Source organism: Vicugna pacos, chromosome 2, assembly GCF_048564905.1.
Source record: "Vicugna pacos chromosome 2, VicPac4, whole genome shotgun sequence".
In the NCBI taxonomy this organism is placed as follows: domain Eukaryota; kingdom Metazoa; phylum Chordata; class Mammalia; order Artiodactyla; family Camelidae; genus Vicugna; species Vicugna pacos.
Genome location: NC_132988.1, coordinates 13,562,383 through 13,590,241, shown reverse-complemented (window position 1 = coordinate 13,590,241; position 27,859 = coordinate 13,562,383). Strand labels below are relative to the sequence as shown.

The 27,859-nt window shown below is 42.7% G+C and overlaps 1 protein-coding gene across 6 annotated transcripts in view; it reads left to right on the top strand.

Moving 5' to 3' along the window:
• FHIP1A (FHF complex subunit HOOK interacting protein 1A) overlaps positions 1–27,859 on the top strand; it is a 228,095-nt gene that overhangs the window by 166,639 nt on the left and 33,597 nt on the right. For all 6 annotated transcript variants that reach the window (XM_031692593.2, XM_072975715.1, XM_072975678.1 and 3 more), the window contains one exon: positions 850–936. In XM_031692593.2, the coding sequence (XP_031548453.2) occupies positions 850–936 (87 nt within the window). The remainder of the gene's footprint in view (positions 1–849; positions 937–27,859) is intronic.

Sequence of the window (27,859 nt, the reverse complement as noted above, 5' to 3'; positions counted from 1 at the left end):
CTTGAATCTGCTGTGCACCAGCAACAATTTACATAGCATTTACATTGTTTACAACTATTTACATTGTACAAAGTATTAGAAGTAATTTGGAGATGATTGAAGGTATATGGGAAGATGTATGCAGATTATGTGCAAATACTATGCCATTTTATATAAGAGACTTAAGCATTTGCAGATTTTGGTATCCTGGTGGAGTGGGGGCATCCTTGCACTAGTTCCCCACAGATACCCAGGGACGATTGTACATATAAAAGATATTAGTAAGGGTTATCTGGAATAAATATATTTTGAAAAATAAATATAGGAAGTATCATACCGCTGATGATGTTTTCTGCTTTTGAAAAGTATCTGTCTTTTATGAAAAGTTTCTAAATGCCTTCCTCCCCAATATAAATGATTATCAGGAAATGTATTTTAAAGTAAGAATTTTTTTTTCTGCTAGCAAAATGAATGTATTTAAATGTCCATTTTGACAATTCTTTTTTTTTTGTTTGTTTGTTTTAATTAGTCACAAGTAGGGATAGGACAGAGATGAAGTTATGGAGCAAAAATTATACTTTCCAGTTTGCTGATTTTAATTTATGAGTCCATATGTATATCCGATCTATTTATTAGCTGTTTTTTCAAATAGAAACTTAAAATTTTCAAGTCCAAGCTGTTTATACTGGAATAAACCATCTGGAAAAATTATATGGCAGTTTGAAGTCTGATTTATTCTTAACCATGGAATAAATGGCCAAAATTTGGCTTTCCTGTTTGAATTCAGGATATACACAGAAGTATTTGTTTTTAAGAAGACCTAAAAATTGAACTCTTTGTCTTTTTCACGACTACTTGTTTCTCCCTTAGGTGGCTCACCCCTTGATTCGTAATCAGCTTGTCAGTTACATTTACAATGGATTCTTGGTCCCAGTCTTGGCTCCTGCTCTCCATAAGGTCAGTGATTGGCTGCTGTAATCTTTTCTCTGTTCGTAGTACAACCGATGGAAGCCAAGGAAGGCGAACACAGTATGGTTGACTTGATGGTGACTTGAGCCTTATTTCCCTTCTCCTTCCATCCGTATTCCTTACCAATAGCAAACACAGGTCCTCATGATGTTGACAGCCTAAGTCTGATGGGATCCCTTGATGTCATAGACTAGGGCCTTGTCAATGTCAAGTTAAGGCAGTCTAAACAAGGACTGGCAACTAGACTGGCTCTTGCGTCTACTTGGGTTCATAGGTAGTGGCTACTTGGGGCTCTCTGTTGTGCCATCCTCTGAGCTTAACAAGTCTGTCAAAGCGAGCACATGGTTTGCTGAGGACATGGAGAGGGGGCACTGGTAGCACCAGTGCTATGGAGTTGCCATCTGCTTAATAGAACATAATTTTTTATTACAACAGTTTTATGACAGCAAAAATTAAAGTGAAGCCAAGTTAAGGTCCCATCAAAGGCTGGCTGTCTCATTAGCATCACTCTGAGTTCCTCATGATACGCTCATTTTGTATAATAAATCAACTGATATCTTTTCTGTTGTGAGCTATCAGGAGACATCCATGGACCTGGAATTCTAATTTTAAGGAGTTTTCTTTTTCACTAAGAAAAGAGACATATATAGTGTTTAGTTCAGAGGATGTTTGTCTAGTTATTGGAGTTTCCAGCCCTGGTGGGGAGAGAAGCGAGGAGCAACGTATCACATGCCTTTTGATGGAACGCCCACCTTTGTGTATCTGGAAGTTCCATTTCCATGGGCTCCCGTCTTACAGAATCCAGGAGTACCTGATGACGGCAGCTTTGAAGCCTGGCTGTACCTCTGATGGCAGTTCTGGTTCAGAGCAGCAGGTCTCGATGGAAGATGTCCACCTCTTACCATCAGTGCCTTTTGAGCAGAGTGGTGATAATTCCCAAAACAAACAGGGCACTTGGCCTGACTAGGAGTTTTGTGTTACTTCACGGTTCAGGAGGTAATCTTGGATGTGGTTTGAACATCAGAATATTGAGGGTTCCCACAGAAGGGCTATGTCTTTGAAAATAAATTTGTCTTAGAAAATATGGGACATATCTTTGGAAAAGACAAACCTTGTATTTGTTTCCACAGAAGGGCTATGTCTTTGAAAATAAATTTGTCTTAGAAAATATGGGACATATCTTTGGAAAAGACAAACCTTGTATTTGTTTCCAGGTGGTCCTTCTGTTAGTACCTTGCTGTTCTGGAGGTGGGGTGGGCGTCTCGTACTGAAGTTCCCTAAGCCTCTCTGCAGGGAGGAATTTTCCTAGCGCCCCGGAAATTCTTTGGGAGTAATTATCCATGTGCACTTTCGCATATTTAGGCTTTTTTCCTCATTGATTCCCATCCTTTTTCCCACTGACCGGCTGATAGAAAATAATTCCCCAAGTTGTTATATGATAGCAATAATGGCGATTATAATTAGTTTGGGATATTTTATGTTATTGTAACTAGCATACTTTGATGTTACAGATACTAATGATGATGCTTTATCCATAATTGAGGATAAAGTGCTCCTCGGAGAGCTGCTGTGAGGCTCTGACTGGTCACTGGGTACTTCTCCTTCCTAGCACTTACCACAAGTGAAAGTAAATCATGAAATGTTCAGTACCTTGTTCAGTGTCTCCACAAGGCTTTGCCTGCTTCTTGGGAGGGGAGAGTTCACACCTGTTTTATTCACTGGGGAATCTCCAGCGCCAGACAAAGTACCTTAGACTTAGAGGGCTGAATAAGCAGCACACATATGGAATGATGCTTGTTAAAGTGCCAGGCAGGGTGTTTGCACTCAGTACAGTCCCAGCCAGTGGTTCATGGAGAAAAATAACAGCACTTTACGTATATTAACTAATATTGTTCCTTAATTATGCCTATAATAAAAACATGAGATTTAAGGAGGGGAGGGTATTGCTCAGTGGTAGAGTGTATGCCTCCATCAAAAATAAATAAATAAACTTATTTATCACACCCCCAAAAAAACCCAAATAAAATAATCCTATTTTAAAAAGTCATGAAGTTATTATAAATACATGGTTACTGTGGTAAAAAACAGCCAATACTGAATATATAAAATGCAAAGTGAACATTACTATATCAGATTTGAATTTCCACTCCCTAATTAAGATTCCTTAACTTTTATCCATTGCAGACCATTTCTCCCCAGGGCTATTTAGCAACTGAGGAGAATATTTCCTTCTTAATTTATTTTTCTCCCTGCTCTTCATTTTTTATTGTTTGTCTTTTTATCACTTTGAATTAAAAGGTTTAGGAAGGCGCAGGGCAGCAGGGGAATGCGGACAGCTTCTCCTCTGGCTCCTGGCTCCCTGAGTGGTCGATGAACAGACGAGCCTTTCATGAGTGGCAGGACAGGAGCTCAGAGGCAGAGGAGGGAAGAAGCCCAGGCTCTGGTGTTTCTTGAGGAGTTCCCATTGGGAGCAGACACATCCTGTATCCTCGCCTCGGACATGGGAAGGGATGTCCGGAAGTCTCAGGTCTATTGTAGGGGCTCCTGCCCGTATTTTTCACATTCTGTGTCCCTTGCCTTGAGCCTCGTTTCATACCCTAAATAAGTTTCCTTTGTGTACTATCTCAGCCCCAATTTATGCCTAACATTTTAGTTACCTGCTGTCAGTGGAGGCCTTTTGCAGAGGTGAACTTACTCCCTCTGCATCTCATAAATAATATAAATAAATTCAGACTTAAAATTTTTCCCACATCACAATCAGTACTCCTAGACAGTATTTCTTGGCATTTCTTAACCAGAAGTGAAGCCATTACTAAGGGTTGGTAATAAACGGTGGGGAGTGGGCAGGTCCTGGCAAGTGCAGACTGTCTCCACCTTTCTTCTCCCCACTCTGTGTTCTTTCTTTGCAAGGCATGTGCTGTCTTCATCCCACACCATGGGATGGCCGATCATTCCTCTGTGCTAGTACAAAGGAGTAGTGGTGTTTTTAAAAGGGTTGCTTAGTTTTCTGTAGTGTGGCTGTATGGGTCCACGTCCCTTGTGCATAACTCAAAAATTGGAAAAGCTCTGAAAACTGAATGTGTTTTTATAATTCATATGGTGGTCCAGTCTAACCTTTGCTAAACTCATTTGGTGGCAAACCCATGCCTGAACTGCCTCAAGGCTATTTGTTTTTATAGTACTTGTGTTAATATTTATACATTTCATGAAAGAAATATTAATGCATTTGATTATAGAGTTCTACCTCAGACCTGCTGGTTTGTTAAGTCAAATGTGGCAGATGTACATCGTACTTTCTGAAAAGTTTTGAGTTCCAAAGTACACATGATCTCCAGGGTTTTGGATAAGGGACTGGAAGCCTCTTTTGGACATTTAGGGAAGGACACATTTTTGGAGATAGGTGCAAATTATACTTGGCAAAAATAATATTAAAGAAAATGATACCGTGTTAATATCGGTCATGTAGGAATTAGATCTGGCCACAGATCTGGACATCACATTGTATAAAACTGGTTATTTATGACTATAGGTTAATGGTACAGCCCTTCTTCAGCAAGAACTAGTTTTAATGTCTGTATGTTTAATTTATCAATGCTAAATTTTCAAGGCTGAATATTTATTGGTGTGGTTGTATTAGTCTGGGTCCTCAGAGAAGAGGATGCCAAGATAGGACTCAACATGAGAGAGAAAGTAGGAAATGAGGTGGGGAAGGCTGGGGGCGCTGTCCACCTGCAGTGCCGATCTGACCCCGAATGCAGGGGCGGGGAGAGGCTGGCTGAGAGTGTCTGGGCTCTCTGGGTAATCTGAGATAGACCTGCCAGGGAGGACGGCTTCTCCAGAAACAGGTCTGCCTTAGCATCCCTTGGTACAAGCTGCCAGTCTGGACACCGGAGCAGTGTCACTTCCACTGTATTTTATTGTCCGTGGTAGTCACAGAGCCCCCCAGCTTTCAAGGGGAGAGGACACAGCCCCCACCTCTTGGTGTTAGGAGTGTCAAAGGATTTGTGCCCATATTCTGGGCAGGTTTACCTTGATTACTACCCCAGGACTGAATGTGTGCAGATGGTCAGAGAGCTGTATGGAGAGGACCACCTGAGAAGAGCCAGAGACCTCAGCCGTGGGTCACAGCTGATCAGAGAGGGAGTCAGGGGAATAAACAGCCAAACGTCACTCTCCTCTCTTCCTCCCATCTCCTGCCAGGCTCCCATTGGTTGAACCCAGATGGAATCCCTGTGGCAGGGGAAGCGTGGAGAAGAAGTGGGTGAACCAGGGCTCAGAGCAAGGAGGGAAAGATGGACAGAAGACGCAGAGGGGCAGGCGGGAGATGCCAGCACACTTCTGTGCTCATATCAGCCTTGCAGAGTGTTCCCTAGCGGGGAGAGAAGGCCCCTGTAAGAGCGTACTGGGGTCTTGTGCTTAAGTAAGTTGTGGCTTAAATTTTTCTAGAAACATGTAAGAAAGTATAGTTTATAGTAACTGCCTAGTTCTATCTACCGATCCTTATCCTCTGGAACCTAAGACATAGTTAGGTGTTCATGTGACAGGCAGATACCTAACAACAGATGAGACATGAACAAAGAACTATCTCAAGCCCAGGTAACCATCACCAAGTCAAGCTTATTACGTGGATTCACACAGAGGCAGGGTGTGCAGCGGAAGAGTTCTAGACTGAGTCAGAAGGTCTGGGTTCTGGTCCTGGCTCTTGTATTTACTGCTGTGTGACCTTGTGCAAAGCTTTTAACCTCCCTGAGTCTCATTTTCCTCAGCTGCACAGTGGGGATCGTAATACTCCTCTTTCATCATCTGAGCGCATTCTGAAGACAATATACTGTTACATGCAAAGATATTATCTTACTTAATCCAGGACAAATTCTGCCCTCTGATATGGGGTCAGAGGATAATGCTGTTTGTTCGAAGACCATTTAGTGAGTGTGCACCAGGTGCAAAGCACACTCCCAGACCCTGTGGGGAGATGGACGGGGAACGGGCTGAGAAACCCTCTCGTCTCCATGGAGTTTCTGATCTGGGACCCAGGAGACTGATAGGCCAGCCACAGACTTGAAGCAAGATAGACGAAGATAAGTGGTGGAAGAGAGAAAGAAGCGAGGGATGTGCAGCGACTCAGAGGAGTGAGTAGTTAGGGAGAGTCAGTCGGTGCTGAGCCTTGATGGTGAGCCGGTGGGGGAAGGACAAAAAAAATGTGCTGACCCTGAACTCTGGGGGAGAGCATGGTGTCCTGTATATTTTAGGTGATCAATAAATATTTGAGGATGATGATAATAATAGTGGAAGAAAGCCCCCAGGTAGAGAGATGCACCCTCCTATACTTTTTTTTGAATGTTGTGATCAGGCTGAGGGGCTGCAGACAAGAACAGAAGTGGAGCAGGCTGATTGGGTTTGTCACCAGCTTAGAGGAATCTTTCCAGGTGTGTCATGTAGGAGACCAGCAGACAGGTGGCAGTAGCAGCCAAAGGTGGCTTCATTGCTGCCGTGGCCCCAGAAGGGTTGGAAGAAGGGACAGGGTTGCATTAATAGCACCATCATATTGTTTCTGTCCAGCGTCTTGTGAACCAGGCTGGTCTGTTTTGTGGGTTATTTTGGCTTCTTTGTTTGGAGCCCATGAGGAGATTAGAGCAGAAGTCTGGGGCTGTCTGTGGTAGTTGGAGACCTTGAGGGGAGTGCACTGAAGAAGTAAAGGATGAATGATGGAAGGAAAAATAACACACCATCCTTTTTTGCAGGCAGCTCACAGGCGTTAGCCGTAATAACTGTGACCTCAGAGAAAGCCTGTTCCTTTTGGTTTTTTGTGAAGAGCAGCCGGCTGTGTTTCACTCAGCAAATTATTCCATACAAGTACGCTTGGAGAAACAGGAGCAAAAAAAGCTACCAAAAAACCTGATTTTTCCCACCATCTCGTGTGCTAAAACCATGCTTGAACAACATACACGCACACAGTCATTTCCCCCATTCCCTTACAGGCGTGCACACGCAGGCTTCTCATAAGCCACTGTGGAGCCCATTTGTTTTACAGACCCGTCTTCCGAACACACACATACATATTCATGATCTGTATCCTGTGAGCTCAATAATTCACGGCTTAGTGACTGAGGTTGATGGATTGAAGTTTTGGGGGGATTAGAGAAGATGGAAATTTTGAGAGGCTGGGAGCAGCCGCACTTGTGAGTTGCGCACTTCGTGTGTCTGTGTGTGGGGTGGGCTGGGACCCCTTTTAGAGCCCAGTGGGGCTCTCACTCGCTGGGGACGTTTTTGACTTTCTTGCCCAGTGAAACAGGAGACTGAAGATTTTAAGAGCAACTAAGTACCATCTTCATACAAGCACCATTAATGACTATCGACAAGCTATAATTGCGTGCTGCATGTATGCTGAGCCCTTACGCCTGGGTTTTCAGTCTCCTGTGAGGAGTGGGCAGAGCAGCCTGTCACTTAACTGTCACTGATGTCCATCCTTCTTCGTGCATCTCTAGTCTGGGAGGTGGTGGAGGGGCTTGGGGTGGCAGGAGGGTAGATATGAGCCCTCCTGCTCGCACTTCTGGCTGACTTCTTGTTGCAATTTTGGATGCCCAGCAAGTTGGTGCTATTCCTCACTCTGCTGCCATCGGCGTCACTTCTTGAAGACAAACGCCTTGATGTTTTGTGTCTGGTTTCCAGTAATGCTGTAAAATTGCATTGACCAGGTCATTCCTTTCAGTGGCAGATTGGAAGAAAGAGGAATCAGGATGCCATCTTGGCCCTAGACTTTCAAGATCTTATTTTTCAACTTTGATGTCTCTTTGCTAAATCTTTTATAGTTTTCCTGTGAGTCATGGAGCTTCACGCTAGACTCCTTGGGGTGAACTATACCAAAAACTGTACTGGGGTAGTGTTTTGGTTTCTACATTTCATACTTTTATTTATGCATTTCAGTCATTTGCTTTTTAAAATGCATTCTCTGTGTTATTAACCCAACTGTCCAGTTACCCAGTTACCAAAGGCTCTCAAAGATAATCCTACCTTTTTAATTTTATTTGTTTATTTTTTTTGCTGGCTCCTTATCCTCTTCCTGTAATGACGTTGAGCTGTACTTATGTACATGGAACTTTGCTTCTCAGCACTCCTGGAGTGAACCAGCACTTGAAATGATTCTCTTCTCACTGCACGGACAGCATACCTTTGCGCCCACCTGGGCCTGCAGGTGGCTGGTCTGTGTGCAGTGAAGGGGCCTCAGGGATGTCCAGGAGAAATGAAGTCCTTGGGAGCTGCTACTCTTGCCGCACAGCCTCTGAGGTGGGCTCCAGTGGGTTCTGGGCAGGGAGGTGTCCCCTCAGGGCCAGATGGCAGCTGGAGCAGTGGGAAGGCTTGAAGCATCTAATGGCATCTTAGTCCCACCCAGGTGCATCTGAGGGATGGCAGTGGCCTGGCCCAAGCAATAATTCTGCCTTGTCAGTCAGCCTGGACTTCACAGAGCGTTCTGTGGAAGCAGAGAGGCCAAATGTGATGATCACTATAGTCTGTCGTCAGGAAAGGCAATTGAATGAGGTAATTAAAAGGCCCAGTCCTGTTGCGGGCCTGCAGCTGTGTGACATGGATTGGCAGTCCACTGTTAAACTTGGATTGAAGAAAAATCATACTCAGCAGGCCAGCTCCAGACATCCTAAATTAATAATTGCTCTATCCAAGGAGAGCCGTTATTAAGTAGACCTAGAAGTTTTCAGTGACAGTTATAAGAGGCTTTGACGTGGACATATTTGATTTATTAATTGAAAACTGAAAGTGTGTGTCATCTAATACATTCTGTTAATGCACTGTATTTGATTAGTATAATTTGGGGAAGCAGTCTAGCTTAATATTTGGAAAAATGGCTTTTGAGGTTAGAGAGACCTTAGTTTGAGTTCTGGGGCTTTACTGTTTAACTAGCAATGTGATTGTGGCAAGCACCTTCATCTCTGTGTGTGTGTGTGTGTGTGTGTATAATCTATGGATAATAATACCTGCCTCGTTGGGTTCTTGTGAAGAATAAATGAGATACTGCATTTAATGTGCTTGTTGTCTCTGGCACTTAGTACCGAATACATATTACCTATTAGCCAGCTGAATCTCTAAATGAAACATCCTTCCCGTGACATTGTATGTTACTGGACAGTGAATTTTTTTGTGTTTACCATTTTTTGCACTGTTTTGATTTTAGATAATAAGCTTATTGTTCCTTAACACATTTGTACATTATTTAATAGACTGCTGTCTTTAGATTTACTCTCTTCTTATTTGCCTCAGTTGTTCACAGAGTTATTTTCCTATTTGTTCTAATTCTCAGTGCCAGAGGTTCTCAGACTTGAACGTGCAGGGGCAGTTCCCTGGGAACTTCTTACAGGCAAACTCCCGAGTGCTGGGGATGTGAGTTTCGGAGGTCGGGTTGAGGCCCAGGAGTTTGCACTTCAGCCAACACCCAGATGCTCCAAGGACCACACTCGGGTGACACACTGACCTGTGACCTTCTGCTGATGCCTTGATTATTGATGCTTTTTTATTGAACTAGGATTCGGAAGACATGGGTTCTAGTTTTCTGTGTGATTGCAAGGGTCTTAACTCAGCTAAGGGTTCAGTTTTCTGATGTAGTAATAGTCCTACCCTGTCAGCATCCCAAGACTGTGGTGAGCATCAGACAAGCAAGTGGATTAACAACACTTTGGGAAGCTGTGAAGCCTCTTCCAAATGAGCAAGGTATTCAAACAGGGGTGAGATCTTCCCTTTCCCCGTCTGGAGCTGTTTTAGCCGTCTAAGCAGGTAACGTAGGTCCAAGTACTTTGCATAATTTAAGGACTTAGTAGTAGCATTCTCCAAAGGTGAGTCGTGCAAGGAGATTGTAGGGTTCTAAGAGTGTGTTTCTGCCCGTGAGGTGTATAGAGTGTTTGACTGAGGTACGTGGTTCAGGACGCTGTACGAGCATCATATTTGTTACCCTGAAATCAGCTCTGCTCTCCCGTGTGATGCTACTAGGATATGTGGACAGTGATGTTAGTATCATAAAAATGCCTTTCAGATGGAAATCTTGTCAGCCTGAATGGGAACACTAGCCACTCACCGATGTCACGTATGTCACAGAATATTACAGGGCATCACCATTCCACTGCTGCTGGTCCTCCCAGGTGCCTTGGTGCTGTGGGCAGAAGGGAAAAAAGTCCCTTGAAATAAAGAGGGGATGGGCAGACTTTCTCTGGTTGACCGTTGACCATAACTTCTTCACTTCCCATATTCTGGGTTGATGATGCATACAGTTGTTTAGATCCATATGCAAACATACTTTTCTCCTTATCAACATACAGAAAAGCCTCAGAGAGTCCATGGTTTATCCCAGAGCTATCATTTGTGGACCAACTATGGAACAAAATACAATGTCTAGTATTTATTGTGGAAAGCACCTGAGAATGTGGAAACAGATTATAATAGAAGCTCTTGGAACATTCGCTTTTTTTTTCCCCTAAAGAAAATCTTGTAATTCATATCTAAGGTGTTGTGCTGAGTTTCTAGCCTACTTAAGCACTATGTCTTTGGAAATTTTGTAGACACAGAGGTTCCAGGTAAGGCAGCTGGTGTGTATGTAGCTGAGGCCTGGGCGTATCGTTATGTGAATGAAAATCCAAATCTTTCCTCTTATTTTTCATATTCACAGGCCAAATAGTGAACTAACTAACTGGCCATAGGATTCAGGAGGTCATCACCTTGGTGTCGACAGCTTCGTGGAGGCTTGTGGGGCATCCCTGTCTCTGTAATGCTGATTCTGATACTCTGCCAAAACAAATAAAAATGAAAACCAAAAAGCATCGGCTTGAGTAGGTAGACTTCAGATAGAGAGCAAAGAGGAAGCCAGATTTATTCATTCATTGACTTAAACCTAGAGGTAGTGGTATCTAGTGAATAAGGTCTTTGCAAAGGGTTTGATACAATGTGGACTTTAGAGTCAGACTGCTAGGGCTGATATCTCAGCTCTGCCACTTGCTAGCTGTGTGCCCTTGGGCAGAATCTTTAACCTCTCTGAACCATTTTCCTCATTTTCATTTGTAAAATGAGGTTGGTAATGGTGGTGCATACCTTTTAGGCGTTGTGGGGATTAAATAACTTTAAAGTGACACCAGGCACAGAGTAAGTGCTATGTTTATGTTAACTCTGTTGTAACTCTTTCTATATATATTATGTACTTGTTGGAAATCATAATTTTACATGACCCAACAGTGCTTTCATTGATTGGTAATACTATACTATAATACTGTTATTATTGTCTGTATTAATAAAAAACTTGGCATATTGCCAGGAGGAGATAGGTGAAGAACTGGAGACTTCAAGGTCCTGGAGAAGTAACTCAGATGAGACTTGGTGGAGCCCAGCTATATGAATGTTTCCTAGGCCAGTCCCAAACCTCCCCCCTCCCTCCCCTCTCCAGAGACTCACTTCTCCAGCTGTCCCAGACCCTTTGCTGTATACCGGGTGTGAATTAGCCCTCTAGTTAAATACATATGCTTATGTCTTTCCTGTATTTGAGCTGCCTTTCTCCTACACCTATACTTATCCCAATCTTTCTCATCCTCCAGTGTCCAGACCACATGCCCCCTTCCTCTGGAAGTCTTTCTGATCAAGCCAGAAGGAGGCAATCACTCCTCACTTCTCTTGAGTTTGGCCGCTGTCACTTGCATGGTATTAAAGATCCCCTTGTGTGGTCACTCTGGGTTTAATATGTCTTACCTGTCCTGCCAGGAGGTGGATGCAATGAGGGTAGAGACCATCCACGTGTATTTATCCATCCCTTCCTTGAACCCATATGATGGCAACATGTCCAGCACCCTCTGCCTGTGCACAGTAGGTAGTGGGCTGTTTTCTGAATAAATAAGTAAACACGTGAATGTGAATACGGTGAGTAGGTGGGGGTATAGTGTGTGGAGCAACTGTGAAGGAGTGAGAGGAGAAAGCTGAGGAGAGGTTGAATAGTTCCAATCTGTTGGGGTCAAGTCAGGCTGGTGAACTGATGTGTGGCTGACAGCGAGCCCTCTGGGGTGGCGTGGAGGGGACGAGAAGTGGGGAGCCTGAGGGAAGGGCTGTTTAGGATTGGCTGGAGGTGGCTTTTGCTGAAAGCAAGACAGCGCTCATTTGTTGTGGAGGTCCAAAAGGGAAATGACCCAACCTGAGACAGGTATTTCAGGAAAAATATAAAGGAGGATATGGATATCTTAGAGAAGTAGAAGGAAAATGAACAAAAAATATTACTGAAGAATTAGTGATGGCTCTAAGATTCATGTTTGAAATGTGCTCTCCACACTTAGAAATGAAATTATACGAGTGGGCCAGCTTTTCTTTATTGTTTTTGTCTTTTGTGGGGTTTTTTTTGTATACACATATTTTTTATTGAAGTATAGTCATTTTACAATGTTGTGTCAGTTTCTGGTGTACAGCATAATGTTTCAGTCATACGTGAACATACATATATTTGTTTCATATTCTTTTTCACCATAAGTTACTACAAGAATTGAATTATTGAATATAGTTCCCTGTGCTATACAGTATAAACTTGTTATTTATCTATTTTATATATATTAGTATATGCAAATCTTGAACTCCTGATTCATCCCTTCCCACCCTCTTTATTATTCTTGGCTTGAAGCTTTGGCTACGAGAGATCAAGTCGAAAATAATTGATGGTATATCATTGCCATGGTTATCAAGGCATCAAACTATCTGAGTCAGAATGTATGATATTTACATTTGGGTTAAATGCTTTAATAGAGCCAGTGGGTTTAGCTGTGCAGTTTTTTCTTAGATCGTTGAAGTTGAGAACTTTGCAGTCGGTTTGAGTTCAGTTTCGTGGAGGAGTGATGTGTGGAGCAGAGGTGAGGGACTCATTCAAAGTCTCCCTGTCCTCATTCCCTGCCACTGTTAGCCCCATACTTGGCACCCAGTAGGCGCTCTATAATTGTTTTTCAGTAAATAAATTAATAAGATCTCAGTTTTTCAGTAAGTGAATTAATAACTAATTTAAAACAAATTTCAGACTGGATGGATTTCACGAAACATATCCTTTGTATTTAAAGTTCTTGCCAAATCTAAAGTGGAGAGATTAAATTGAAAATGGAAACGGAATACATTATGCACATTCATAGGATTTTAGTACTAGACAGGATTTAGTACTAGACATAGTTCCAGAGATTGTCTAGTCCCAGATCCTCATTTTTCAGATAATGACCCTGAGGACTGGAGAGGTCCGGTGACTCGCTCAGGCTCGCACAGCTGATTACAGAGCCCAGGTCTCCAGGTCTTGAGGCTTCAATGTCATCTCTTTCTATTGCTCCCCTCGAAGTAAATCTGAATTTCATGATTCCTTCCGTGGCATAAGTTAACTCTTGGGCTTCTAATGCAGAATTTAGAAAAAAAAATTTCCTTATGCTTTTGTTAATTTCAAAATAGAATGATTTCTTAGACAGCACACCCCCTTCCCACCCAGGTTCCTGTGAAGCGCAGGGGCTGCTTGGTTGCGCCCATATTCATTTTTTGATGTCCTGCTTGAGTTTCTCCTCCTGGGAATTCTGTTCCAAAAGGAGAGCTTGCACCATCTAGTGGAGCTAAAAAGAGGCTCTTGGGTTTAATTTTTTGGTGGCCCTGTTTTAAAAGAAGAAAGGAATAGGACTGCCACACCCAGCTTTAAAACCCTGCTTCTTAATTGCAAATACATCTCCGATGGATGCGTTCTAGCTTCAAAAAAGAAGAAGAAAGGAACAGTATTTTTACTTCATTAACCTGCAGATCTCACATGGAACCCTTTGTTCCTACCATGAAAGTGAGGGTGGCAGCACAGAGCAATGGTTGGGTCACTTTGTACCTCACCATGCTAGAAACGGGGCACGTGAGAGACGAGGCTGTTGGTTCTTTCCTGGTAGAAGGAAGGTAAGAAAGTGGGTAGTCTGACAACTTGTTTTTGTATCCAGCGTTTAGATTCTTTTACTCGTTAATGCAAAACATTAACTCTTCTGGCATGAGTCTTCCATAATAGTTGGGAATTAGTTAAATCCTGCTATTATTCCTAGGAAAGCCATAAGTACTCATTTGGGCAATTAACTTTTTCAATCATGTGCAGTATTCTGCTGCCCAGTTGGATAAATGAAGTTTTGGGAAGCTTCCAAATGACTCCTTTGTTTCCTTCAATAGAGATTTAAATCTTTTCTCAAGCTCTACAAAATACTTATCTTGTGTGGTAGGTGGCAGAAGATAGTGTGTCAAGCAGCATGACTTGATGACTGAGTGGGCAACACAGGGCGGGGGATTTCACACTGACGATGCCTTTAAGTGCTCGTTACCTTCTGGGCCTGAATTTTCTTCGGAAAGAATGTCATTGTTCATCTTTATATTTACAGAGTACTTACTGCTCAGCAAAATCCAGGTTTGTTTCTTTATCTTCTTTCTTTTTTTTCGTTTGTTATTGCATCAGCTGAAATCTCTTACATGGCTCATCACCTGTGTGGGGCAGGCATCCTTTGTGATAGTGGTTCTCTTGCTGGTGCACAGCAGAATCAACAAGGGAAGCCTGGCCCCACCCCTGGAGAGTCTGATTTACCTGGATCCAGGTGGGGTGTGAGCAGGCGTATTTTTAAAAAGCTCCCCAGGTGATTCTAACATGGCACCAGGGTTCAGAAGCACTGCTGGATGATAATTCTTGAAAGTGTATTGTGAATCATTGGATTCCAAATCAGGTTTGAACACTGGAGACCCGTATTTGAAAACCACTATTCTTTTTGGGACCTGAAGTTTGTACTGTATTGTGATGGGAGCAAGGAAGTTATCCTGTGGCTGAATGACTCCATGCATCCATCTCTAGTTGGTGCTGGTGGAATCAGTCCTGAATGCATGATCCAGGTCTGAGGAACCGAGTACTTACAGGGCTAGCCAGGAGCAGTGAGGCCAGGAGTTATGCTTTTGGGACTGGTGGGTTTAATGTATTATTATAGTTGTCCTCAGCTGAGGGCATTGCTTCTCTGTTGTTGGCATTTGTCCCAGTGACAGTAGGAAAGTTGATATTGCATATTAAATTTTTTTCCTTTTGTTGGTTTTAAGAACTTTTTTTTTTTTATCTTGTTGGCTTAGTGATGAATTTCACCTCTTTCTGTGGTGGGCCAGTGAGTTCTTTGGAGAAGCTATTTTCTGAAGTCCTAATCTGTCTCTGGGAGCAGCTTATTTCTGAGAAGTGGAGCTGAATTGGTTGGAGGAGGGGTCGGGCCATAAAAGGGCAGGGATGGGTGTAAATCTTCCAAAATGCCATAACTTGAACTCTTACAGTGAGAAACAGCGCCTTTGACCTTAATTAGTCCACCCAGTTGATGCAGCTATTCAGTTTCGAAGTGTTTCTGCTCTGTTTTCAGAGGACAGGGGGATGAGAATATCAAAGAATTGTTAGAATTCTTGTCTTGGCTTCTCTAAGGCAATACTATTGTATAAAGAATGTGAAATTTGGTATCAGGCAGACTTGATCTCTCCTGAATCTGGTCTCTGCCACTTACTGTGTACTTTGCTGGGCAAGTTTGTGAGCATCTGTAAGATGAGAACCCTAATACCTACCTTTCTTAGGCCAAGGGAAATTAATTCAGATAATGAATGTGAAGACCCTAACACGATGCTTGGCACAGAGCTGGGACTCCAGAAATGGTAGCTGCTTCTGGAATTGCTATTAATAATAGTAATAATTAATGATAATGATAATAATAAGCAGCTGTTTTCCCCTCCTTCGGACATGGTGCCTGAGGTGTAAGTAGTGTCATGGCTCTCGTGTCCAGTTGTCCCCCTGGTGGGCTGAGGATGGGGATGGCAAAGTGATGTTGACAGGAGTCCCGGCTGGGAAAGTTGTCCTCAGAATGTTCATCTTCACATAACCAACATGTTATAATTTAAACTTTTTCCCATTTTTTAAATTGAAGTATAGACAGTTTACAATGTTGTATCAGTTTCTGGTGTACAGCATAATATTTCAGTCATACACATACATGCATATATTTGTTTTCATATTCTTTCATTAGAGGTTACTGCAAGATATTGAATATCATTCCCTGTGCTATACAGTACAAACTTGCTGTTTATCTACTTTGTATGTAGGAGTTAGTATCTGCAAATCTCAAACTCTCAATTTATCCCTTTCCAGCCCCTTTCCCTCTTGGTAACCATAAGTTTGTTTTCTGTGGCTGTGAGTCTATTTCTGTTTTGTAAATAAATTCGTTTGTGTCTTTTTTTAGATTCCACATTTAAGTGATATCATATGGTATTTTTCTTTCTCTTTTTGTTTTACTTTACTTAGGATGATGATCTCCAGGTCCATCCATGTTGCTGCAAATGGCATTATTTTATTCTTTTTTATGGCTGAGTCATATTCCATTGTATATATATATACCACATTTTTTTATCCAGTCATCTGTCATAATTTAATCTATGTTAATCCCTTAAAATGTAGCTTCTCCCTAGAAGAGTTAAAATCACTGATCACTCGTCTTGTGTATGTCCTGCTCATTTACCTCAGAGGAGATAGACTACAGATTTTTATTTAAACAATGTAGAGGTGGAGTTAGTAGGGAAGAAGGGAAAATGTGATTTGTGGGGATTAGTTCAGTATGTCATACCTGGTCTTTGCTACCACAGGGTGGTGTGGGCTGTGGACATACAGAAAGAGTTGGGCCAATGGGAAGCCAAGATAGGCGATGCCAGGACACAGGACTGGAGGGTAGTGGGGGCCCAAATTCAGCAGCCATCTGCCGTGAATTGCTGTCATAAGTTTGTCTTGGTACCACCTTGGTCATTTGCTGTAAGTCGGCAGTGTCTGGAGGAGAGCACTGTTTCACTGCAGCCCTGAGCCTAGAGTAGAAAGCATTTGTATGCATCCCTGTAAACTGAATCTGCATAGCTGGGGGACCTGTAATTCAGGTTCAGCAAAGTCAGTCCAGACCAGTTGGGTGTAAAGGGCTTTCTTCCCCATCTGAGCTCTGACAAGTTGAGGAAAAGTGAATGAGGCAGCTGGAGGACCTTTATTAGCAATAAAACTGATGCTGGAGAATAGGGTTGATACCTGTGGGTAAGATACCCTGATACTGAGCCCCAGAATTAGACAGACTCTCCCAGATGCAGAGAAGAATGCATACTTCCTGCTGGCAGCCTGGCTCCCAGAAGAAAAAAGAGAGAGGAAGGGACAGGCTCATCACAATGACGGTTAGCCCCCACCCCGCCCCAGGGGAAGAGTTACTGAAGGAGGCAGAGAGTGGCTGGAAGTACTCTGGAGGAAAGCCTGTGTAGGGGGGAGCATTAAGATTGAGACATTGTTTTTCTCTAGCAGGTCTTCAAAAATCCAACCTTTTAAAATTCTAGCAAATTTGGAAGCTGTAAATCATATTAAAAACAAAACAAAAACAAGTAGGGGTGGTTTAAATGTCCTTCCCATGCTCAAGGTCCTATAACCTGACCCAGTTACCTGCAGAAGAGGATCCAGTTTCCTTCACTTGTTTTTGAAAACCCGTCCGAATCGTACCCCATCCTACTGATCAACCCTCCTTCTCCCATGATTTTTAGATGCAAATCTCAAGTCAGAGCGTGACCTCATGGACCTCTGTTCTTATTATAGTGTTCCTGCTGGATATTTCTTTCTACTTCCTGTCAGTCTGTCCAAGATATGTTCATCTGTTAAGTCCCAGGACAGTCCCCACATTGGGCCAGCGCCTCCCACTTCAGCACACACTGCTTTCTCTCACTTTTAAACTGCTGCTGCACTTTCCCCCAGGGACCACGCAGTTTAGCACTTGGCTCATGGTGTGAATCTTACCAGCCGGCTGCTGTCAGGACCACGAGGGACAGGGTGTTTCTCATACTTCTTTTATGTGTCCTCAGCTGCTCGCATATTGTACACATGGAAAGCACTCAATCAATACGCAGTTGGTTAAATAAATGTATCAAAAGGCTGCGGCTCGCACCCTTATCACTGCACTAGGACAGAGCTGTGTGCTGGTTATGCTGGAAGATAAAATGACCAAGGCGAAGGATTGAAATTTGCTCTTATTTCATGCTGTTGACATGGAATCCAAGAATCTCCAATTTTGGGAACTGAGAGGATAAATCATCTAGTTCAACCCCATTTATTTATTTATTTATTTACAGCTGAAAACACTGAGGCTCATGCTTTGAAAGGAGGTATTCAGAGTCTATGAGCTGAATATTTGTGAGAGGAATAGAGGATATGAAATAGATGATGTTTCAATTCTTCAACATTAGATTATCCAGGGTTATGTGACAGCTTTATATATACATTAGGGATTCCTCTGAGTGTTCCAGAGTGCTTTTCTAATATCTTATAGAACCTCACTTCTTGATGTTCTCCCCAAAATCTGTGGAGGAAGGCGCTTCTCCCAGAAGCTATCACCACGTGTCATCATTGACCTTCGTTGACACGTGTGAACGCCCTGCGTGGGATTTCACGGCAGGCCACAGGTACCGCGCTCATTGTGCGGCCACAGAAGCTGATTTCCTGGAAGATTACTTGTCTTGCCCAAGGTGCCAGATACTAAGGATTAAAATGCAAGTGTTTTGTATTCCCACGCAATCCATTTTCAACTAGCCCGTGATGACTTTTTCTTTCTCAAATTATTATCTCTAGACTCTGAAAATTCTGGCTTAGAAAGGGAGCACATATTTGATTTCCTGCTCAGCAAAGAGAAAGAACAGTTAACACAAGTACTAAGCCACCCCTGGTAGAAGGTTAGGAACCCAGTCTGGAGCCAGGACAGCCTGGCTTTGCCAAGTGCGGAGAGAGGATGCGGCCATAGTTTTAAAAAGTTTCAAAAAGACTGTTCTCATGTTTTGGAGGATTATTTGGAGAATGGGTTATGAAATTGATCTTGATGCTACATTTCTGCTTCATCATGGACTGCAAATGTTAGCTGGTCTTCTCTTAGTAGAAAACATTCATTTATATTTTGATTGCCCAGTATATGCGAGACACTCTTCTAAATGCTGGCGGTGAGATCTCTTTAACAATTTACTTGCAGAGCAAATCATCTTATTTTCAAAGAAAGCACTATCAGTTTGCATAAGATTTAGCTGTAGATAACAGAAAACTCTCTTTAATAATCTTTCCCTATTCCATACACCGATTCCATTTACACCTCACTGGCCAAGACTATACAGCCACACCTAGACGCAAAGGAAGAAGGGAAATGTAGTTTTTCAGCTATAAAGTTAGGGTTTATTCCCGAGGAAGAGAGGGAGACTGAGTATTGGCGGACATGTAAAAGTGCCTACCACAAATACCTCAAGATTTCTTACTTGTTAACAAAGTGTTGTTTCTGTTGATGATACGTTTCTGTTATTGTGATTCCTGGAAATGCACCAGCCGGGCAGGGACAGGTGAGTGCAGGTTGTCCATAGCACAGGGATGCCCTGCTGAGGGACAGATGGGGGAGATGAAGTGCACATCCTGCTTGACCGTGTGCCCTCGCGTGGGGCCGTGTCTGCCCACAGCAAGGGCACCTTGATCTCATCGGCAGAAGAGATCTGCCTTTTGGCTCTGGCCGAGCCATCCACTTGCCAGACTGTGGCCCCAGGGGGCCCTTTTACTACTTTGCAGACATGCCCTATACAGGTTGGTTTTGGCTCAGAGGCTGGGTCCCAGGTAGCCTAGAGGTGGCATTAAACATGTGATCCAAGATATACCTGGTTCTGCCCCTTTTCCTAGGACAGCTCTTCTCACCTAGATTTGCTACTTTAAAAATTACAGAAATTAGTAAGCAACAAGGACACACTGTATAGCTCAGAGAATTATACCCGTTATCTTGGAATAACCTATAATGGAATATAATCTGCAAAAATACTGAGTCAATATGCTGTATACCTGAAACTAACACAACACTGTAAATCAACTACATTTCAGTAGGAAAAATTATAGAAGTTAGGAGGCCAACCTGTACTCACTGTCTTCACACACACACACACACACACAGTACGTTTTTTAGAGTTTCAACAGGTCCCAGGTACTGTGAAGTCCCCTTATCTCTGACCTCCCTGTATTAACTTCATGACACCTCTCTCCAGTCACAGGACAGGAAAATTAGGGTTATCAATTACGCTTATATTTATTTTTTGATTTGAAATGGAAAATTAGATTTCTTTCTTTCTTTTTAATTTCAACAAGTGCATGAAGGAGATAATGCAATACAAAAGGATTCAGTCTTAAGCATCAGTTATGAAAAGATAGGAAGGGTCCCACCCACTCTACACAGAGAAATGCAAAAAAAAATAACTCACACAAAACCCCGCCTTATCTAGGGCAGCCAGGTGGTGTTCGTCTTGGAAACCAGTGTGCAGAGAGGAGGGAGAATCTCATCTGGAAGTTGGTGTAAACCTTTTACTCTTTCTCTGCACGCTCCTCAGAGATCATTAAAAATTTATCAGCAAGAAATGCCCTACACGTTTTTCTTCAGGTAGTTGTAAGAAAACCAAAAAGCAAGGAAAACAGAAAGGGAGTTTATAGTCTGCTTCTTTTACTTTCTTGGTGTAATTTTCTTTTGTCCCATGCCAACTTTTAAAAAATTATGTATTATATTTATTCATTTCCTTATTCTAAAACTGATATAGTTACATGGTTTAGAAATTAAGAAAGATTCGCTCAACAGACTCTTCCAATAAAATGTGGAAGATTTCTTAATAGCATAGAAAGTTGTTCCTTGTAAACATTTGCATTTGCACACCAGCTTTTTTAAAGGGCCCGCTCTCCCTTCATTTTTGTGTCTGACTTGTGTTTCAGGTGAGACAGAAGAATTCTGGCAGGTTGCCCCTCCCTGTGCCTTCCCCTGTGATTATGTAGTGCCTGCGAATGAGCAGGTTTGGGACAACAGAGAAAGATGACCAGAAAGACTAGAATTATTGAATTTGTTGGGGCAATCACCTGCGTGTTTTCCCAGTCTTCTACTGTGTTGAGATCTTCCTGTCTCTCATGGAAAATAAGCCAGGAGTGAAATCTGTCCTTTATCATCAGAACTTGCCTTTGTTATAGTTTTGGTCTATACAGTCTAGGAAAACCGTCTGTACATAAAATTCCATCTCCGAACAATATGTGGGACCCAGCAGGCGGATTGGATGGGGGTGGGGCTGGCAGGCATTAGATGCCACCATCTTTTCATTATTATTAGTGTTAGTATTAGTATTAGCATTTTAATGGAAGTCTAGGGGATTGAACCCAGGACCTTGTGCATGCTAAGCACACACTCTACCTCTGAGCTATACCCTCCCCTCACCACTGTCTCATATTTGTTCTTAAATACTTCATTCTAAAGAAGCTGCTGGTTGAGACTGGCCCATGAACCATTTCCCCTCTACCATTGGGTTTAATGTCAGTCTCATCAGAATTCAATACTATTGTCTTGTTAACCAAGAAGAGAAATTAGGGGGAAGCCTGAGGAAGCATTTCCTTTTTCCCAATGGATCACTTTTCTCAGTTGCCGTAATCAAGAGCATGGCATGAGTCAGGCTCTGTATTTTCAATGACATGTTACTCACTCTTAAAGGAAGATTTCCTCTGCTGTTCACGTATCATCAAATTAGTCTAACTACCTTGCTAATGAAGGGATCCCCAACATGGGCTGTGAAAACCACATGTTTTTCTTGTTAGTAACAGGGCAGCTGATTTCCCTCGTGACACCTTTGTTGAATATCCCTTCGGTACCTGCCAGTATACCAGGCGTTTTGAGAATTCGTACTCTAGGTCAGACAACAGTGGTTTCCGCAGTAAGTTTGCCATCTTCAAGGATGGATAAATGCATTAAGCAAACTGAGAAAGGGGATGGACCTAGCTTAGAAAAGAGGAAGCTGAGAGGTTTAATAAGAATTCCAGAACAGGGAGGAAGGATGAGTTTGAGGGGACAGCATTTCTCCATCACCACTTCTTAACGTGAGGGCAAGGTAAGGCACGCTTTGAATTACTGCAGGTGGAATCTTCCTTTACAACGCGAAATGCTTTCTGATTGGAGGGACTCGCTGAGCTGTGTTGCCAGAGGGAGCTATGTGGTCCCTGTCTGACTGGGTTTTTGGCTGCCCAGCAGCAGACCTCTAAGCTTGCTCTTCCTGTGTCCGATAATTCTGTTAGCTACCCCGGGCTCCTTCCTATAAGTACGTTTTCTGCTTGGGTCAACTCAGTTCTTAGGAGACGGTGTGGACTCAGAGAGCTGAAACAGTATGCTGAGAGTATATAGGTGCTCAAAAACTGATTGCTGATATTGTTTTCATTTTTATGATCCTTCTTGCAACTCAGAAGAATCTTTCTGGGATAATTCGTAAGCAGGAAAGGGTTGGAGCAAATGATCTTTGGAATAATCTTCAGATCTTTGCTTCTGAGCTAAAAAGTGTTTCATCCCAGAGTTTCCCTGTTAATTATGACATCAGAGCCATACTATGAAATACCTTTCTTCTGTGATATTTGGAGCATTTCAATAACTAAATTCTACAGGATGTGGTTTAAATATAATGGATCATCTATTAAATTATACTCTGATAAGTTACATTATAATGAAGTAGTAGGTACAATTAATACGTGCAGAGAATAGGAGGAAAGGCTTTAGAAATAATTTGCTGACTTCTCCAGGGAGAAGTTTATCACGGGCAAGAGGAAGTTTATTCTACTTAATTAGTCAATGAATTAATATTTAATTGATTTAATTAATTATTATGTTTAATGTATTACAGTTACACGGAGGAAATGCTGGGGGGAAGAGACAGAGACTGGCTTTATTTTAAACATCTTTTCCTTAAAATATGTCGCTGAAGTCATTATAGCCATCATTTTAATTTCCTCCTTCCTCAGATATTTTAGGAATAAACAGGCACACTTGCTGACTTTGGATGTCACCTCCATTCCTGCCTCTGGCTGTGGTGTCAATGAAGTGAGTGCCTGGAGGTCGAGAAGCAGAAGGGGGCCCAGAGGGAGGGAGCATGAACTTCAGACTCTTTTCAGACTTGGAATAATTGAACGTTTTCTGTCCTGAATTTTTGGCTGAAATTTTGGCTGAATTTTGGCTGAAACAGTGGGGCCACTCCCTTCTGTACTTGAATGTTCTTTGCACTCTGTCCTTGGAGGGAAGAAGATGGTTGTGAGGAGTCCATCCAGCAGCTGCCCTGGGCTGCCCTCCAGTGGACACGCCTCCCGCCTGCTCATTATCTTGTCTCTCTCTGGCAGCAGCGAGCAGTGTCTTAGCCTGTGTTCCCTGGAAAGACCCCGTCATACCTGTTTCATGCGATCCAGCCTCATCTTCCCTTCTCCACTGCTGCTTTCAGTGGGCAGGGTACAGCTGGTTGCATGGTTTCTTGGTCTCCAGTTGGAGCCCCCTGGGGCTGAGGGCTCACAGAGGACCCAGATGAACTGTGGTTGGCTAGTTTTCTCCTCTATACCGAAGGAAAAGCCAAGGAAGGGTGGCTTCTAACTTGGAGACGGTGCAGCAGTCACCTGATCCCACTTCCTGCCACCTGCCTGGGCGACAGATGGTAGGACCCATCTGTTTGTTCCAGTGTGACTGGATCTCTCTCACACACACACACACACACACACAAAAACCAGTTAGCAGGTGGGAAATGTATTTTTCAGGACACACCATAAACCTGCCATTACAGGGAGGATTCTGGTGCCAGTTTAGATGCAAATGGAATTGCCCAACTAGAGCTGATTACAGAAATGTCAGGATGTCTATGTGCTCAGTTTCACTCCTACGCTGCGCATCATGTTAACGTGCTGCTGTGATTGTGGGCATGATGGTTGGGCTCGGTTCTTGCCTGCACTTTTGAGGGAGCTTTGACTTGATAGAAGTGGAATGTGGCACACGGTGTCCACTCCTCCCTTCCTGTCACCTCCTTGTTGAAAGAAAACAGAATCTCGATTTTGTTCATTTCTGAGAAACTTGACATTTTAATTTAAAAAATAAAAATGCACTCTTGGAGCTCTTAGGCTAAGATAAAAAGGGGTAGATTGACCTGAAATTCAGTTTCCATCCTGTTCAGAGAACGGATCTCAACTATCCACGCAGTTCGGCCACATTCAGCCCCTGCTGGGTGATAGCCTGGTGTCTGGGGAGCTGGTGGGAAGGGGTGGCAGGCAGGGGTGTGAACTGGTGTGGTTATTGCTGTGCTGTTTTAGTGCTTTTCAGATTTTTTTTTTTTACAATTGATAGCACAGCATCAGATGTTTTTGACTGTGATGCGCAGCCAGAAATTTATTTTATGCATTTGCATGTGCGTATTTTTTAGTGACTATAGCACACGGTACATGCATGTGTAATATATTGTATTATGTAGAGTGTGAACAAAATGTGTATATAAAAGTTTCACAAAACGGTACTCACTTTTCCTCCATGCAGTATATGTGAATACTTTCTATTTGAATCTGGCCTAAACCATTAGTGAACCAGTAAATTGATTTTACTACCTACTTTTGGGTCTCAAACTATAGTTTGAAAAACACCAGTTTAAGGGCTTGGTGAAGGGCACTAGGCGTGGAGGAGAACTCAGGTCAAGGCTGGTGGAGGTGGAGAAGGTGGGCGAAGGAAGAGATTTCGAAGAATAGACTAAATTGGACTCGACAGCGGTAAGAGTAAGTCCCTGAGTCAGGGCTCCCTTCTAGGGCCTGGGCTGAAAGCGAGCACATCACAGTGCCCAAGCAGACAGTTTGGGTTCATGGTTGAACTCACCTTGTCAAGGATAATGACTTGGTTGTGGGAACTGAGTTTTCCTTAGTCGTTGCAGCCATTGCGGTCTACCTTTAGGAAGAAGCCCCTTTCCCAGGCTTTAATATCCTTAAACGTTATTATTGTGTATTACGTGGTAGTAAGGTAGAACCTCACTTACTATTTCTACTAGAATCTCGGTGTAGATGTGTGGCTACCTGCAACTCTTTTAGAACAAGGTCTGTAAATGCTGATACTCAGCTATAAGGCAGAAGGTCTTACTTACATCAGCAGCCGATTGTCCTTCATAATTGAGCCATGAAGAGCAGGTGACTCTCCCGTGTTGCCAGTACATGCTCTCTGGGGCGTCAGTGGAAGCCTCAGTTCTGTATTTTGCACAAGCCGCTTTCCCCTGGTGGTTCATTTCATCATTAGCTTTCATGTGATCACACTAAGGCTCTGGTCTCATCCTTGTTAAGGAGGTTGCCTATTTGGGAAATTACAGGAAGTTTCTGAAAAGTAAGATAATGGGGTGGGAGAAGATTTTCTGGGATAAAAGGCTTCTGAGGGCTCTGAGAATATGGAGGAGGGAAGAGATGGCAAGAGAAGGGAACTAGGTTCTCTTGGTCCGGGTATTAGTTTAAGGTGAGTGTGACCTCGATTTATGAAGACTTTGCAACTTGACGCTTAATAGGAATTGGGTTTTTAATATTTATAGCACGTTATGTAAATGCTGCCCTTCCAAGTGCTTTCTTAAATCCTCTTAGCTTATAAATGACAGCTTTGATTTTTTAAAAAAAAAAGTCTTTTCATTTATCCAGCCTAAGAGTAGTAAACAATAGATGCTTAATGCCTTCCTTTCATGCCAGCCCCCAAAGACTGAGACTTCTATTCTAAAGAGTTTATTGCTGTGCTTTTGAGCTTATTAAGGTCACGCATAACTTAACGGGGGGGGGGGGGCTGATGCTGCGTCATTGGTGCAGAGGCAGCTTCTGGAATTCCGCATGACAGTAAGCTCAGCATGCTCAGTAGGTAAGCTGAAAATACAGTATGGCAGAAACTACACGCGTGGCCCATTTGGAATGATTAGTGCTATTTTTTTTTCTAGTGATCAAGATTATTAGGGAATTCGATTTTTGCCTAAATGGTTTGGGGCTAAGTTTCTGCTTGCTATAGGACCCTGACGTTGCAGTTGTGCAATGGGCGTGAGCTGATGGAACTACACGTTTGGTGGTGTGTGAGTCCTTTCCCCCTTAGCCATACTGGGTGAAATCAGTTATTTTATACGTTTTATTAAAAAAAAAAAAAGAAGTTCCCACTCTCTGGGGCCTTCAGAGCACATGGAAAGAAGAGAAAGGAATTAAAAACTTAAGCTCAGCCCTGGCCAGTGTGGATTGCTAGGTCCTTGGGGGCTGTCATTTACTCAGGAAATGTTTATTAAGTGCCTTCTGTGTGCCAGGTTGTGAACTTTGCCCTGGATGATACAGAAAGAGACATAGCTTGTGTCCTAGGACAGCCTGGGACCAGCGAACACGGGAAAACACAGGGAGAGAAGGGGTTTGTTTCTGAGGCAGGGCAGCCCAGGAGATGCGCTCTTCTCAGGGTGATTAATCTGCCAGGAGGATGATGCTTACCTGTTTCCCTCGCTGTTTTTGGGCCACAGAGAACCCTTTAAGTTGGTCAGATGATACAGGGGTGTGTTGAGAGTTTGAGGGTTCATGAGATTGGCGCTGAGCTGGCAAGGGAAGGGCAGCGCTCAGGCCGCTCAGGGTACTGCTGGTGACCTGTCAGTAATTCTGAGTGGTTTCAGATGTGCTGTAGAGACCTTGCTTAGAATAAAGAAAACAGACAGAACTGATTTGGTGGTATCTTATCTATGTGGAATCATCTATCTAGAACATCCCAAAGAACCAAGAAATTTATAAAACTAAGCCTTTTTTTTGCACAGATACATCCACACAAGGCCTATGTATGCTTGTGTAGCAGGTTTGGAGATCTGGTTTCTAAACTGATTTGTGGATTTTGAAAGCAGAAGAGAAGAAGAGGAATGTAATTTAAAAGGAACATCCCAGGAACAGTATGATAAAGGGACAGTTAACACTTTTAAAGGGAGGAAGAAAGAAGATGGAAAACTGGAAAAGAAAAGATGAAGATGTAATCACTCAAAAATGATCACCATCTGTTTCGTGTAGCATCAAGTGTATGAGACTCATGGCAGGGGAAATTTTTAGAAATTCTAAGATTTCTCGTACAGGGTTGGAATCTGAAATGTTGAACTGTTTCCGTGTGATCTTCATGCAGTCCTGTTTGAGTCTTTCTGTATTAGACAGTCAGGCAATTGATGTCAGTAAGGCAGTTGACGACCTGTATTCTGCTCTTAGGAAGACAAAGAAACATATATAAGCTCTTAAACTGTTCCTAATAAAACGTTTAAAAATTAAAATTTTGATGCTTTTAGCATCAAATCCTCAGCTCTTTGAAAAACTTGACTTTTTCAAGAGTTCTGTTTCCTGAAAGATTGATGTTTTACTGCATGGAAAAATCACACCACATAGAAAATGGTCATTTGTATTATTAAAAAAGTCAGTTATTTCATAAGCAGTAAACACTTTATAAATAATACTTTACATATATTATTCAGTTATAAAAATTTGACTTGACACTTTCCAGAAACATATCTGAATATCTGCAACTTTGTGTCTGTATCTCTCATTTGCTATTTCTTATTTTATTATTTTGTTTGCTAGATCATATGTGTAACCCATCTTCCTGGACAGAAAATATGTTCTAGTGTTTCTAGCTCCTTGTACGTAGCAGGTCCCCATAAAGGTTTATTGAATGACTAATAATGAAACAAGTCATACTGAGTTTTCTAATTAATCCTTTGCTGACCATGGAAATACTTTCTATTATCTTTTCTTTCCCCTTTATGATCACACCCTAAAATCTTTATGGTATTCGAACTGCATCTGCTGATTGGAGTTGTTGGAGCACTTGAATTGCCTCTTTATGCCGTTGCGTTTCCCCTTATGACTTAAAGGGCGGAAACAGCACGAGGTATTGTGGAATGTGACTAGGTTATGGGCTTCAGATGAAGCTCTGAAGTGTGTGCTCGGGACAGGCATGTTCTTACCTTGATGAAGTCACTGCAGTGAGGCCGGGGGCTGTAGGGGAGAGGGGAGGCGTGTATCACAGCATCGGGAGGCTGC